Source organism: Curcuma longa, chromosome 1 (genome assembly GCF_044706935.1).
Source record: "Curcuma longa cultivar G26 ecotype Majalengka, Jawa Barat chromosome 1, ITB_CL_G26_1.1, whole genome shotgun sequence".
NCBI lineage: Eukaryota > Viridiplantae > Streptophyta > Magnoliopsida > Zingiberales > Zingiberaceae > Curcuma > Curcuma longa.
Window position 1 is genome coordinate 14,599,458 of NC_133861.1, and position 16,730 is coordinate 14,616,187.

Consider the following 16,730-nt stretch of genomic DNA (forward strand, 5'->3'; position numbering starts at 1 on the left):
ACTATTACCTTCCCAGTTGAGAAACGGTCAAAAGTAATCTGAAAACCAAAACATTACGCTCATAATATAACTATTACCTTTTCTTCCAATCGGACCTTAAGACGTTGATAAACCAGATCAAATTCTTTTCTGCTGATTTCACATATCTTTTGCCAAGCATGCCTATATTTGTCTTCCCCGCTCTATAAAACAAGAGACTAGTTGTGAAAAAGAATAATAAAGAAATGAATTCTTTGCCAATGTACAAACATAGAATGATAATTAGTGCATCAAGAATAATAATTAGATGATAAAAAAAATATCCTGTGCTTGTCTATGAAGATCCATCCTTTGTAGGTTAAAGTTGAGAATTATCACCTGCAATTTCACAACTGCTTGTTGTGCCCTTGCCTTAAAATTGGATCGTCATCAAACTTTTTCTTTGATGCCTTATAAAAAGCCTGAAGTGGCAAAGAAATCAGCCAGGTTTGTAATAAATACGAGATGATTAAGAAAATCATTCAAAAGGGTCTTAAAATAAAGGTTTGTTTTCAGTTTTATCCAAGTTGATACATACACGTTAACCATTACTAAAGAGGGAAAAAAGAAGAGTGCATATATTCTTTTTAAAAGTTACACTCATCCTTATGTTGCCTTTTGCCACAAAAATATAATTAGAATTGCATCAGACAATATGCACAAAAACATACTATAGAGCATATATTTACAGATAATGAAAGAAAGACAAACCAAACAAAATAGACCATGATTTCCCTGTTAAAAACAAAGAAAAAGTATACATGGTTTAATATAGTGTTGATATTATCAATGGATAGCATCAGAGTTTGAAACCAAACCCAGGAAATGAACCAGTTAACCTCCTGGGCCACAGTTAAAACCTAGTTCAATATTCTTCACAAGATCCATTAAAATTAAAACACATGCTTACATGTAGATAAAAATTTGTTGCATTTAACACTTAAATTTTTTAAAAAATAAAAATAAAGGAAGCTATTACAGAACATAGATCTCATACTATTGGATGAGTATATTATGAATTGTATATTTATAGAGCGTGGTTCCACAACAAACCTTACAACTAAAGCATGATCACATTCTAAAACATAATAAATCCACAAAAATTAGCGTAGTCATATCAAACCTGAAGGTCACCAATAGCTTGCTCCCCAGCATCCTCCCAATTTGGAAATTGTTCAAATAAATACTCGATTAACATGCCAAACTGCAGAAGAATAAAATAAATATATTCAACAGCAATTTAGATGAGGCAAAATAAAATTAGGAATAAGTATATACAAGTTTAATTAATAAGTAATTAAAATATAAAACTAACAAAAGTACATGGCATCCCTGATAGAACAACAATAGTCAACAAATAAAAGGTAGTGTCATACACAGAATCCACCTTATTCAAAGTTTATATAGACATACAATGCATCACAAATTAAGGTACCACCATAACAGTTCTGGTTAATGTAATGGGAATAGCATTCCCAAGTAACACGAAACTATGACTCTCACTAAAATAATGACACTAAATTTATATCCTTTTCTGTATTATATTAATATAATACAACTTAATATGGAATATATCCTATATTAATATACTATAGCAGATATCCATAGGTAATACTAAGTGTGCAATTTCAGAGGTGATATACTGATTGCATTTAGTTACTTGGTGGAAAGCATAATAAAACAAAATGCGGAGGATATTTTACGAGGATGCTTTGTATAAAGGCTGCAGAAGAGAAAAGCGAACCTATAGAGGTAATAGTGGTGACAATCCCTACTACAAGCAAAGAGAGGGAAGGAGAACAGGAGCTCCTATGGTGGATTAGTGGACAAATAAATACTGTTTACCATTTATATTATCTTTTTTTAACTTATCAAGCATAATCACATTCCAAACTAGGATATCAAGCAGGGGAATATCTCAAATTTACACGTTAAAAAATTCCATGTCAACAGGTATGTCTGTGATTGTAATTCATAGGTTTATTTTGTCTGTAAAAGAACTGGTTCTCTTAAAAGTTTAAAAGCAATTTACCACAGGTTGCTTTACAAGCATGGCTGATCAGGCCCCTTTATGTATGGTGAGATAATTTTCTAAACCAAAATATAGCAAAAGCCAGCAATTTGCAAGAACTGCAACATTGTATAAATTGATCACGAGATACCAAAGGCAAAGACAGGAGATAGAGAACTAGGTATCTAGCTTAAGTCAGAACATAAGATAGATAATGCACAAATGTTCTGTGGGGAGTAACTAATCACAGTATATTAGACTAATAGTAAAAAAAGAAAATATGGCTTTTAAAGGAAACATGAAATAAAATAACAGCATTATTGATTCTTCAGTAACTTAATTTAGGAAGACCCTTACAAAAAAGACAAAAAGAACCACAAATGTTACCTGTGTACCCCAATCACCAACATGATTCCTTCGAAGGACTTCCACATTTGAAAACTCCAACATGCGAGCTAAAGTGTCACCAATAATGGTGGATCTCAAGTGACCAACATGCATTTCCTTTGCAATATTAGGTGACGAGAAATCTACCACTGCTCTTCTAACTGAAAGTATTGGTGCCCATTGCTCAATCCCATTTACCAACATGTTTTGGATATGCTGTGCCATAAAATTTCTGCATAACAGATAGAAGAAAGAAATAGATGAATGAGGAAACAGACCAATGTTTCTTTACCTTAGATATCCACTTGTTTGACAATTTTATATTCACAAATCCAGGTCCAGCAACAGAGGTAGATTCAATCATCTCAGACTCAGGAAGATTTTTGGCAATTGCCTGTAAAAAATATCATATCAATATCGTTTCAGAGAAAATAATGATACAAACCACCACGAGTATCAGAACAAAGTAATATGGCAGATTATGGAACCTAATTGGCTGTGAAGTTTTGACTTTGCAAACATTATGTAGGAGCTGATGTTAATGGGAATTATAAGGTACCTGGCCAATGGAATTGGGATTCTTGAACTGGGTTGTTTTCCCCTTCAATTGTGACCAAATTACCATTGCATTGTTGCTACATCAAAGATTTCTAGTCATTTTCATTCACCAAACAAAGAGCAAATAGTAAAGATGATAACTATAATTATGAAACAATAGACAAATTAACCTTATAAATAGCTAAATTAGAGGAGAATTGCAGTGGCAATAACAATTAAACATTCTTACAACTAATAAGAACTCAAAATGCAATAGACTTGCATAGTCAGTTTATCAAGCACACAACAGAGAAACAATGAGGCTTTGCTGAAATTTGGCCGAAGTGCTCTGCTGAAGAAGAATATAGTAAGAATATTACCATTGATAATCACCAAACTTTGCTTGGCAAGCCGCAACAATGGGCTGGACTTCATCTGGGAATAACGATTCAAGGGATTCTTTCACCAACCTTGAAAGTTGTTGTTTAAAGCTTCCAGCTCGCTCTATATTCTGTCACAAATGTAATTCATTCATCCACAAAAAATAAAAAACCCATTCTGCCACATCAAAAACTGCATGAACTATCAGTAGGTGGTGGAGACAGGGACTCACCTCAGACACTAATAAATTATGAACATAAAACACTAGCTTCAGGAAAGCGTATTTTATGGGTTTATTTTACCATCCTAAAGCAATAAAGATAACTGGTCAAATCCTAGTATTCCCTAATTATCGATAAAGAAAATTTAAAACTAATTACGGACCATTCTCAGTCTAGAAGAATATGAGCGCAGATGAGCTATCGATGAACCCAGAAACGTTTTCAACTCACCCTGCTCGTAGCTGGCGCTTCCAAGGGCGCAGCCATCGGCACCACCTCGTTGCTCGTTGCGGAGATAAACACCCTCGCTAGACTTCTAGAAGTAACACGAAAGTAGCCTGCCTAGTTCCAGAATCCCCAATCCATAACAAGAACCACAACAATTGCACAAATTTAAATCACAGAAGAATTCAATTAAATGTCATAACTACAAAACAGACGAAGAAGAAGAGAGAGAGAGAGAGAGTGTGTGTGTGTGTGTGAGAGAGAGAGAGAGAGGATCTATCAAGGAGACAGAAACCAAGCAATCCTCAAGAGGAGTGAGGAGAAATACTCACCGAAAGGAAGCGTCGTGATGGTAGCGGTGGGGAGGCGGCGGGAGCAGCAGCGGAAACAGACCCGCGTCGTGATGGTAGAGGTGGGGAGGTGGCGGGAGCAGCGGCGGAAACAGGGCCCATGGGCAGTGGGTTAGATTAAATATGAGCAACGTCTGTGGCTAATTTTAGGGTTTCTTACGCTCATACAATTCGTTCGTTGTTGGGCAGGCTTGACGTGTACGCATTGGCGGTAAGGAAAACCAAGAAGATGTGAGGAAGCATCAAATAGGCCCGAACTCCTTGCGATGGGTGCGGATGTAACTGGGGCAGATCGAACCCATTAAAGCCCAGTAGAAGAGAGGTAGCTTCAAACAGGCCCAAGCTGCCGTGTTTGGATGCGGGCTGGAGCAGATCCTATTCCGATTGTTAACCTCTTCCTCGTTCCACTTGTTTCGCCACCGCTACATCCGACATCCGTCGCCAAACCTCACCCCTCTGCCTTCCCGATGCTCGTTTCTCGGCCATAGCCTTGGCGATCCGCAAGCTCCTCGCGCTATCTCGCCGTTGCCTCGTTCCTCCGGCCGTCGATCTGCCTCCACCACCTACGCTGCTGCTCTGGCAACTCCAACCGCCTCCTCCCCCTCCGTGACCAAACCCCCCGTGATGCCCTACGATCGGCTCGCCCAAGCGGACGATCCAAGATCAAGAAGCTACTGAATTGTCTTAGACGGTCTCTTCGAATGCTCGCCCATATCGAGCACCAACCCCTCACAATGCTCCTTATCGGTTGCACACGTAACAAAGATAACTATCGAGAGAAATCGTTATGCACACGTAACAAAAAAAATGCTCAAAGATTCACAACACCACGAGATAGGATTGATTTAATCAAACTCATTAAGAATCACTTCGGCAGTAATTCTGCAGACTATAATGTCCCTCCTTCATTTTAAAAAAAAAATTAAGGGAACAATTGCAAATGATGCACATGGGATATATTCACTAAGAATCACCCCTTAATAATATAATCATAGTAATGCCCCTTCTGCGGACCATAACATATACCACATGACGCATAATATGATTTATCAAGCAAGAATCATACATGATATGATAGAAAAAAAATCTACACATGGTAGAATCAAGTCAAAAGTCAAATCTAAATAGAGATCAAAAGTCCAATCTAAATGGAGATAATACAGAATTTATTTTAAAATTTTGAATAGAACAAGTGAATCCGAGCTCTTGGGCAATAGTTTTTAGTATTACTAATGGATATATCTTTGAATATGTTAAAACTAACATTTGATATTATTTTACAAAAGGGATAATTTCTAGCTAATCTGTGAAATAGAATTTGTTTTAATCGTCAAAATCAAAGAAACCTCTAACAGTTCTAATACGATTTATAAATTTGGAATCTTAAAAAAACGTTTGGCATATATGTAAGGATAATCCCGGACATCCATCTAACTCTCCTTTCAGTTCATATTCACATATTCTAGCTCACAAAAAGACGGAGGACGGTTGAGATGGCATAACATTGACTGATATCTTGATGATCTAGCCGGTAACTAGTAGTTAAGAATTTATGGGCGCACAACTTATTTATATCGAAGTTTAACATGCGATTTTTATTAATCCGGTCAGGACGGATTCCAATCTTTTTAGAAATACACATGCTATAGGTATTTTATGTACATTTTACACATTTGAAATAAAACAGCTATTTGCAAGTACTCAAGCGTTAAACTCGCATGGAAGTGGGATGTTGATGTTTATGAATAAAATTTATGAATAATTTGTTGGTAAACGTATTTAAAGGCCGGTTGTACATGTGCTAGTTTCTTTGTTCAAATATATATAAAATATCATATGAGATTAGGTTCAATTCAACAAGCTTTAAGTTGAAGAACCTTAAGTGGAGAGTGCACAATCAATTTGTCATATTAAAAAAAAATAAAATTCGTTAATCTCATTAAAAATTTCGAAGTGAAAGCTGAGGAACTTCAGCATAATGTACCGATAACAAGTAACAACTTTAATTTGATCTTATCAAAAAATAATAATAATAACAAATTTAAAACAAAAGCACTTTTTTCATCCTAAATTGAATTGTCTTGTGTGTTGATTTCCAAGGATCATCTCTTGGCAAGAAGATAAACACCAGCGGCTATTCCGGTCAATGCTACTGCAACAGATGCTAAAATTGTTGTTCTTGTTGGTCCTGCACTTCGTACTGGAACTTCCAGAAGATGCTTCAACTGCAGAATCAAACATGAGACATGATTCAGGGAGTAAAATTTGTTTATCTACGACACTAAAAATATACTGATATTGGATATCGACACTTTAGACACACAATATCTTTATTGAGCACATGTAAAAAAAATTAAAGAAAAATTAGTCTAAGTGACAGCTTGACAACAACAAATTTGCAATACATAAATGATACTTACCATGAAATGATAGCATGAAATTGTAACATGACACTCACAATTGCATGCAGTGGGTCCCACTGCATGCCAGTGGGATCCACTGCCAATGTGAGTGTCATGCTACGATTTCATGCTACGATTTCATGTTGTGTATCACCACTCTTTGCAATAATGGAGGACACTTTTCAGATCACAATAGATATGAAACCTATCTATTGTGACCTAGAGGTCACGGGTTCAAACTCTTTGCCAAAGGCAAGGTAAGGCTGCGTAATGGATCCTTTCCCCGGACCCCGCATGGCGGGAGTTTCGTGCACCGGGCTGCCCTTTTAATAGATATGAAACCTACTAGACCTTTGCTAAAAGCAGGTTTGAAGTCTCAGACTTGCCAGAGAAGGTTCATAGTACAAGAATTCAGCTCATCTGCACTAGACTAAGTTTTCACTCGCCCAAACTAGACTGAGTACAGCCAATTGAGTGTCAAGCTCCCACTGGTCTAGAGAAGTTGTGCACAAATGAGCACAGTTCATACTGCTACTCCGTGTCAAGCATCCAACAGTCCACACCACAGGAGTAATTTGTTTTGCTCATAACACAAAAAACTTGCAACTACAAAGAAAATGGAGCAAGCGGAACATGGAAAATTAGCAAACCTCAATGGGCTGTTTCCAGTTTTTCTTTATTCCAGCTAAATGTCCTTTGCCAACAACTGCAACAACTGAAGAGTGCTCTCTTGCAACCTTAAGTAAGGTGGAGGACATGTACCTGTACATACAAAGTGCACGTAAATCAAAGAACATCTGTGTATGCAGCTTGCTCCATAAATAAAATCTTAGTTATGCATTAAGTTAAATCACACATGTGCCTGTGCTGCGGGGCATCATTGGCCGCCGTATGCGCTTCCCGATTTACCCTGGTGGTCGGTTTGGGACCGGGCCGACCACCCCCAGAAACCACACATGTGCCTGTGCCTGTGCTACTAACCATAAACCATATTTTTCAGAATCATATTATGCTTTGGTAATTTTTTTACTTTCAAATATAAGTCTACACTACTTTTAAAAAATTATTTTCATTAATATTTAAGAGTAATAGATGTTGACCGTTGAGCTTATCATTTAGGTGCTAACTCTTGAATATTCTATACACACCAAAACACAAGTTATATAATATATTATAATATCAATTATATATTGTTATATTATATTAGCTATACAATGTATTAGTTATTAGTTATGTAAACTGATATAATATATCACTGTTATACAATAATTATCATATAAATCTGTTTATATCGGTCAAAAAGTTTATAATAATTCAAAATCAAGATTTGTTCTCTGTCCCGTGACTGTGAGTGACTACTGCTCCCACCTCTGACCACCACTTCTATCCCAACCAGTCCTTATAACCTAATCTACACGCTGCCTTTAATTCTCTATTGCCCCGATGCTTCCTGCCATGCCATGCTCCACTGTCTAGTACTTTAAACTATGGTGTTAACAACAAAAACAACAACAATAAGTAACACGAAAATGAGGGTTAAACTATGCTGATGATTACTACAGATTTGAGAGACAACTTCAAAAGGAAATAAAGCAGGAACCATCATTGCTAAATCAGAAACAGCGGAATCAGAAATTAATGCTTGCATCTCTCTCTCTCATGAATAAGAGTGTTCATACTGAAATAAAGCATAAACCTTCATTGCAAAATAAGGAACATAATTGAATCAGAAATTGATGCTTACATATCTCTTTCATGAAGAAGAGTTTCCATTAGAGTTGGGAATGCCTTGCTCATTTCTTGGATTACAAGAGTCAGCATGTCAACATTATCCATGTCCTTCAGCTGAAAAAACTTGATTTTATTGTAGGATCATTATCTAATGTAAATTATACTAAACAGCAACATTTCTATAAAACCACAATGAGGTGCCAGTTATTGAAAGAGTATTGAGCTTATCTATTGACTAGCAAATTAGAGGCTGCTAAAAGTTACTGATTGAGCAAATATGCCAATTTTTTATGGTTAAGAAACAGAACAACCCTACCCTCATATAGCATGTTAAACTTGACTTGCTGAATCCTCATTCCCAAATGGGCATGTTAGAACAGAGATCAATCACATGCTTTTTTTCTTAACAGTACAAATAATGAACAAGAAGACACATGATGCGTAATGACATTTCTCAATTTATGGCAGAATCTAAAGAGCATAATGAATTGTTAAAGAATATATAGATGTTCATGTCATAAAATTTCTTAGGAAAAAGAATAACAATTTTGATATCACTCGATCATTGGAAGCTTTTGGTGGCATCTCCCATATGCATCAAATATTCCTACCCCATGTGGAAGTATGAAATGAGTAAAGGCATGCTGACGTCTTATGTCCAATCATTCTTTAGAGTTCATCAAGGAATATATTAGAATTCTAGTTCTTCTTTGGCAAAAGGTATCAAGTTATGTCCAAGCATTCTAGAGTTCATCAAGAATGACAAAAATAGCAAAGATAAAGGCCAACAAACAAAGGACAACTTACCATCTTATTTAGTTCATCTGTAGTTGGTAAGAATACTGTCTGAAAAAGTATGTTGAACAAAAATTTAGTTCTATCCCATAATGACATCTTGCCCCAAGTTCTTTTCAAGGTAATCTGCACAAATTGTTAAAAAAAGTCAATCAGAAAAGAATGTGTTATTAGTTGTTGCTGGATGTATTCTAAATTTTTTATATGTCCATAAAATGGAAACACTAAGAATTCTCATGAACGTTATATCCCAAGTTGTAAGCATAAGATTAGTAGCAGCCAGTTGGTAAGTAAACAAACTTTATGAATATACACAAATGCAACAATCTTGCTTAAAGACAACATGTATAAGATTATCCAATAAAGAAAATAACTTAGAAGTATACACAGTTTAAACAAATAGCTTGATGATGACTAAGACATCTGAGATTAAACAAAGTATAGCAGTTTCAACCTCATCTTTGGGATAACAGAAACTTAGAGAATGGCTTAATTAATTGCATGGCACAGATCAATTGTCAAACAACCAAAGATCTAAACTGCAGCAATAAGTATTAGGTTGGTTTATTGAGAGAATATATAATGTACATGAACAGGACGGTCACCCAGGATAATTTTGCCTCCATAACCCATTGTTTCTTCATATGCTATTCGGAACTCAGCACCTGGAAGAACTTCTAGTTTATGAGCAACCTAAAATGAAAAGCATCTGATGTTAAGTCCAAACAACATATAAACAACAAATTATACAAACTGCAAGTAAAGTAAGCAAGGGCCATGCCTTGGCAAGAAACCAGCTGTACAGAATTCCAAAAGCATTCATCTTCTTTTTCTTCCACATGTCAATCATTTCACTCACAGTTGGAACCTAAGGAGGATGAAAGAAAAGTAACATCATATCAAGATATACCCAGTATTGTTAAAGCGCTCTATGGTGCCATGTTGCTATGTGCTTGATGCTGCTCTGAGTGGTTCAAGGTGATTGTATGTACCCGCAAGTTATCAATGAAATCTCAGTTTTAATTTTTTTTTTAAACACGTAAATCAAACCTAAATCTGAGCTAACATTACATCATAAAAAGATCATCAAATTCACAGTTCACAACATCAAACAGAGTCATACTCTTGAACTTACAATGCCTAAATAGTAGACACATCAACTACTCATCAACCATCACCATCCTCTGTTCCCCCACCCCCCACCCCCCCTTTTTTCATAAAACAGTTTTAATTTGATAATGAGTCATATTTTTCTTTTCGCCAACAGTGTGCTTGACCACCCATTGCCTAAAAGCAGGCAGTCAGCCAGGTGTTGCAACTAATGACGCTAGCGTAGAAGGTAAAGATGCTTGGACATCACCTTGACAGATGCCTAGGCGAGCCCCCTAGCTCCTTTTAGTAGCACTGGAAATACCCTTAATTCTCATTGACTTTATTTGTAACTCATGGTATCATATGAAATAAACTTTACCAACATTCTGGAACACACACGTCATAGAATAAAAAGTATATCATCACTGCAGCTGGAATGTTAGTCTGTCATCGAAAATAATTTAGATACAAACTTAGTACTTATTCCACTTTTTTTCCCATAGCACAAGGGAATGTCTTTCCTCCATTTTTTCACTACATGCTGTATTTTTCAGACATCTTCCCTGAAAGAAGTACGTTATGGAAGTCAGAGAATCAAGAATAGCCATGCACTTCATCTAAAATCGCGTAATAATGCTACAGTCCTGCTTATTTAGGAAACATTGGACATTGATTCAGGTTAGATAACTCATGAGGAAGAAGAAAAGTGCTCAATGAAGGACATCAAAAGATAAGGTGCTTATGTAAACTTCTGAACTCCATAGATGGTTGTTAAACAAAAGGCATCCTCCAAAATCTGATAGGAGAAAAGATTATTTCATCCCTTTCTACAAGAAATTTAGAATTACATATACATCCGAAGGATTAACAAGAGCATGAATTAGAAGACCTTAGTTAAGCTCGATTACAATAACAATATCGAAACATAATTTGAAATAAAGCATGAATTCAAACATATCATTTCTGCTGGTAAAAATGAATTATGAAATAAGTAACCACCAAGACACTGATTGAAGAAATTACAGAGAACAATACAACACCTGAAAATTTTGGGGCGCCAAAATGGCAACCCGGCTTGCACACAACTCCAGGAAAACAACCTACATTGATAAGACATGCATAAACTTTCAAATTATTCTCTAAAGCAGGCTGCTAGCTTGCTAACATGATCAATTAAATAAATTTGATGGATCAAGGAAGAATCACCTGAGGCTTCAAGCAACTGATGATGGCTTGAACTTCTTTGCAAGACTCCTATATCGTAACAGGAAAGGAGAATGGGATATAAGTTACTTCGTATTAGACAAATCAAATAACTAATAATAAAAGTTGTCACAAGTTGAATCATCAATAGTAAAGGCTAGCTATATTAAATGAGCATAGTAAAATTTATAATGTGCATGGTGAAAGTTGATGATATTCGAATAGTAGTTATGGAATATATTTGGCAATCGAGGCCATCTCAATATAGAGAGATAAATCGGTCCAACGTAAAGCATCAAGCAGTAATTCAATCAAACCTTTATTTTTTTTTTCTTTCCTACATTTCATCTACCTGTGTCTCTTCTCTCCCTAATTCATCAAAAACTACGCCTTGACAAAAACTAAACGAAGTGTTTTTACAAACGTTGATTTTGAATATACTCTAGTGTATTATCATAAAAGAGAAGAAAATCCAGTGAAATGGGAATCTTTTGAAGATGCCTCTTAGAGCAAACCTGAGAAACATGGGCGGTTCCGACTAGGTACACGTCGCAGGATCCACCTTCGGCCGACGACTCGCACTCCAAGAACACCACGCCCTTCGCCAATTCCTCCGGCAACACTCTTTTCTCCGCTGTCTCAGAACCCTCCTGCTCTCCCAATCGCAGGCCACTCGCATCTAGCTCCACCTCGGCGGATCGCCCTTCCGCTGCCCCAGGAAGGAGATCAGAGTCGAACGGCTCGGATCGTTCCGATTCCAAATCGAGCGCCGCCTCGTCGGACGAAGATTTGGAGACGTGAACGTAGTCGTCGACGCCGAAAGGATCCGACCCCGCAGAGGCGTATCCGGCGGGAACCATCGGAGGGCGGAGACAGTGGCAGGAAGTACAGAAGGAAGCGGAGAAGCGGGGAGGAGGGCGAAGACCAATTGACAGGAGGCGTCGGAGAGGGGGAAGGTACCGAGTTAAGGCACGGCGAGGGCACCGGACCGGTGGCACGAGGAGGAGCGACTCGGTCGAGTCGAGGAGGCGGACTGGTGCGGAAGTGAACATAAGCCGCTTCGCTTACGAGTGACCCTCTCTCGCTTCGATCTTTATGTTTACTAGTTCGGTTCAATGGACCGCGCAGAAGAGTATATTAAGCCGGTTAGGGACTAGCCCAGTGGCCCAGTGCGACCGTGGAGTGGAAGTATTATTCTTCTCCAACATCATTAAATCATGTAGATTATTTGGCTAAGCAACGTTATAATGTTTTAAAATTCCCTCGAAATAATTTTAGACAATATTTGGTTTATATCTTTATGTATTTGTGATTTTGATGTTGCCAAATTAAACCAATCATGACTTAGCTTGGAGTGACAAAGAATGGGATATATCATCAGTTCATAAGACATGCATGATTCGTTACATAATTTGGTAGTTTTAAATTTGAGTTTAATCCTCAAACAAAAGTTAGATTTATTCCAAACGAACAATTTAAATCGGAAAAACTAAAAATTATGTACTACATGATAAATAATATATCAAATTGACATTATTCCTCTAATTTTTTTCTTGACGATTTCAGTGTATTGATAAAATTTAACATAATGCTAATATAAATTATTGTAATTAAATTATTTAACAAAAGAACATATTCCTTTCGCCATCATGTGCGAGTAGAGGCGTAAAATGAGATTTTCAAAATAGGAGGATCCCAATGAAACTTATTTATTATTCAAGTTATATTTATTCATATATTAAATTATAAATATTCAGTGTTATTAAAATCAGATTGTTTTTCTTCAGATTGTTTTTTTTTCCAGAAAACATGTCAAAATCTAATGCTAGTCAACTTAGTTACTTATAGGATTGAAAAAAAAACACTAGAGTTCATGAAGTTTGAATAACCCTTAAAGAAAAAAAAAGGTAAACGGATAAATTCTGAGAGATAAAAAAATAATAATTTCATTATTTTTATCGCTTTATGTCAGCGGTCAGCCTGAAAATAATATACTTACATTAAAATGTTGAGGACATATTACACCACTGCTTGTTCATTATCATGGCGAATTAAAATTGATATGTAATAATTACAATTACGAGTATTTTTTTTAACAGAAAAATAACCTTTTCACTATTGAAAATCTCCCGTAATGACGAGAAACTCACCGTGGCATTCACAACAACTGGTATAAAAAATATATAAGAAGTGTTCCATTGAGAGTTATAGTTGATATTTGATTTTCAAATAACACAGTATTGTCAACATATCAATAAATAAGTTATAATTCGTAATTACTTGACCGTTTAAGATTTTTTATGATTTTAAAAATTAATAAACTTTTTTCATGATTACCTTTCAATTTTACTTAAAATTGAATTAATTGAAATATATGTGAAACTTAATTAAAATTGGGTTAATTAATTTAATAAATTTTAATTTAAATATTTATAAATTTAAAAAGGATAATTTATTTTAAATTTCAAAAAAAAATAAAAATTATATTTATTAATTTAACTAATGATGTTATTAAAATAATTATTTTTTAAAATATATATAAATTTATTTTAAATCTTAAATATAAAATTAATGAAATATATTTATTAATTTAATAAACTATTTTTAAAAATAATTATTTTAATAAACTATTTTATTAAAATAAAATTAACAAATTATATTTATTAATTTAATAAATTATTTTATCAAAAGAATTATTTTAAATTTTAAAAATAAAATTAATAAATTATATTTACTAATTTAATAAATTATTTTATTAAAATAATTATTTTAACAAATTATTTTATTAAAAATATATAAATTTATTTTAAATTTAAAAAATCTAAATAAATTATATTTAATTTTTATATATTATCAATTTATTATTATCATCAACATTATTAATATTAATATCATTAATTTAATTTAATTTATTTTTAAAATAAATTAAATTACATATAATATAATAAATATTAAACTGATTATATTTTATTCACTCTAAATAAATAAATTGAATCAAATAATATTAAATTATATTTTATATTTCATAATCTTAATTATATGATTATTTGATATTCATGATAATATTTTATCAAACACACCCATAATATTTATAAACAAGCATCATATTTGTGATAGAGAAAAATTATATAAAAAAGCAAATTCAAATTTAAAAGACTAGAAAGTCCAACTAAGTTAACTTTCGTAAAGTTTTTTTACAGACTCACCTAAAAACTCAACTATAATCTTATTTTTTTTAATTTTTTTAATAAAAATACAAAGAATATAATAAATGTTACTCTTTAAAGTTATTATTTTGATATCAATTTGAGTTTTAAAATATCTATAATATTTATTAAAAAAAAAGAGAGAACACAGCAGTTATTATATTATGAATTTAACTAATCTATACGCTGTTTGAACTCGGTAAAAACTCGAGCTCCGTAAAACCAACTTGTTTGTATAAAAATGGAATTATCATCTCTGAGTAAGTTGGTGATAAAGGGGATTATACGATGATCACCTGTGAACAGAGAGGGAAAGGAATGAAAAAAAAAACAAGTGTTATACTACTGACACATTAAAGAAAACAATCAAACAAAGAATTCGTTATTTTTAAAATAAAAGTATTACGATCCCAAGAAGGATCTAAATCAACATTTGAAATAGGAGTATGTGTTATCTAGCATTCGATCATAAACTAATCGCAATAACAAAAACATTTAAAGACACCCGAGCATAGTTGAATTGAAGGGCAGCAGTAATGGCTCTAGCTGGCTACTAGTTTAATTTGCATCACAAAAACTTGTCTCTGGCTCTCTGTTTGTTTTCTCATAAAGCAAGTAGCAATTGCCCCACACATTTCAGAATTACCAAAACCAAACATTTCCGTGAATGACAGTGAGCTTGTCCCATGGGGCCTTCGCCCACTTACTATTGGATGTCATGGAGCAAACAAATTTTCACTATTTCATAATCGCTTCCTCCTCACTAAACTTTACTAAACATGCGCCTAATCTAAGTATAAACTCCAATGGTTTGAAATGGTTAACAAAGCATGTAACAATGAACTTTAAACTTCCCCATATTATAGACTTGACATAGCAGGCTGCCACGACTCTCCTTGAAAATCATAACTTGCCGGCGTGATGTGGAAGCGAGGCGAGTAAGAAATCGCACTCGCAACCTGCTTCATCACAACAAGCTTAACAATGAACTTTGAACTTATTCACATGCATAACATCAAAATAACTAACTCTCATTAAAGATGATAGCCTGCCAATCCAACTGGCATGGAGGCAACTAAGCAACTATGTTAGCAACCTGCTTCATCACAGCAACCGTAACAATGACCTTTGAACTTAATTAACATGTATAACCTGAAAATAACTACCTGTTAGAACTCTAACTAAAGATAATAACTTGCCGATTGATGTGGCATCAAGGCAACTAAGCAACCATGTTAGCGATCTGGCTCATCACAGCAACCATAACAATGAGCTTTGAACTTACTCAAGCGTATTGATGCGGAACTTCCATCAAAGATGATAACTATGCCAATTGATGCGGCACCAAGGCAATTGATGTGGCACCAAGGCAACTAAGCAACCATGTTAGCAACCTGCCTCATCACAACAACCGTAATATTGAACTTTGAACTTTTTCACACGTATAATCTAAATATTACTAGCTGGCAGAATTTTTTGTTAAAGATGACAACTTGCCAACTGATGAGGCATCAAGGAAACTAAGCAACTGTGTTGGCAACCTGCCTCATCAAAACACGTTTACAGCCCACATCAGTTCAACTGAGATGTCCACGTAAAATACATGTGATCAATTTGAAACTTAAATGTGCAGACAATGATCCAGATCATAGTTATTAAAGGTGTTCGTCTGGCTGCGCTTAGGCGTGAGGTGCAGCTAGACAAGCCTCTTGCGCCTGTGCGATCTAAGCATGGGCCTTGTGAGAGAAGGAAGAAATCAATTTTGAAGAAACCAATGAAGATTCAATTATACAAATCTGAAACATAACATATGGTGATAATGATATGATTGAGAAATATGATAAAGATTTTGATGATTTAGATATTTAAGTTTTTTTATTTGAATTATGTGCATAAGGTATTTATTTGCTAGTGAATTTTATTTTTACATTATTATTTAATAGTTAATAGATTATAATTTTATTAGTAAAACATTTGATAGAAATTCTTTATATTTGTTTGAATTGTAAACATTTATACTCAGAACGATGCATCTCAGGCCTTATAGCACCTATGGGGTTTTAAACGTCTCACACCTTAAATAACTATTATTCGGAGTATATGGCTAAACTCGAACTCGCACACGCACTGATATATGAATCGACAATGTAAAAACTATGTAATTGATGCCA

The 16,730-nt window shown here is 34.6% G+C and overlaps 1 protein-coding gene and 1 pseudogene across 2 annotated transcripts; both read right to left on the reverse strand.

The window, feature by feature from the left end:
• Positions 1 to 59: 59 nt before the first annotated feature.
• Positions 60 to 4,414, reverse strand: LOC141824730 (arginine--tRNA ligase, chloroplastic/mitochondrial-like; annotated as a pseudogene).
• Positions 4,415 to 6,071: 1,657 nt separating this feature from the next.
• LOC141836145 (uncharacterized) lies at positions 6,072 to 12,405 on the reverse strand. 2 transcript variants are annotated; one of them, XM_074723567.1, is made up of 9 exons: positions 11,869 to 12,405; positions 11,357 to 11,404; positions 11,191 to 11,250; positions 9,840 to 9,926; positions 9,647 to 9,751; positions 9,071 to 9,184; positions 8,277 to 8,377; positions 7,183 to 7,294; positions 6,072 to 6,355 (listed from the first exon to the last, which is right to left on the reverse strand). In XM_074723567.1, the coding sequence occupies exons 1-9, from the start codon at positions 12,403 to 12,405 to the stop codon at positions 6,233 to 6,235; spliced, it is 1,287 nt and encodes a 428-aa protein (XP_074579668.1). In that variant the 3' UTR covers positions 6,072 to 6,232. The 2 variants fall into 2 exon arrangements, with proteins under 2 accessions (XP_074579668.1, XP_074579676.1); XM_074723575.1 differs by having other exon boundaries at positions 8,277 to 8,386; positions 11,869 to 12,338.
• Positions 12,406 to 16,730: the final 4,325 nt, after the last annotated feature.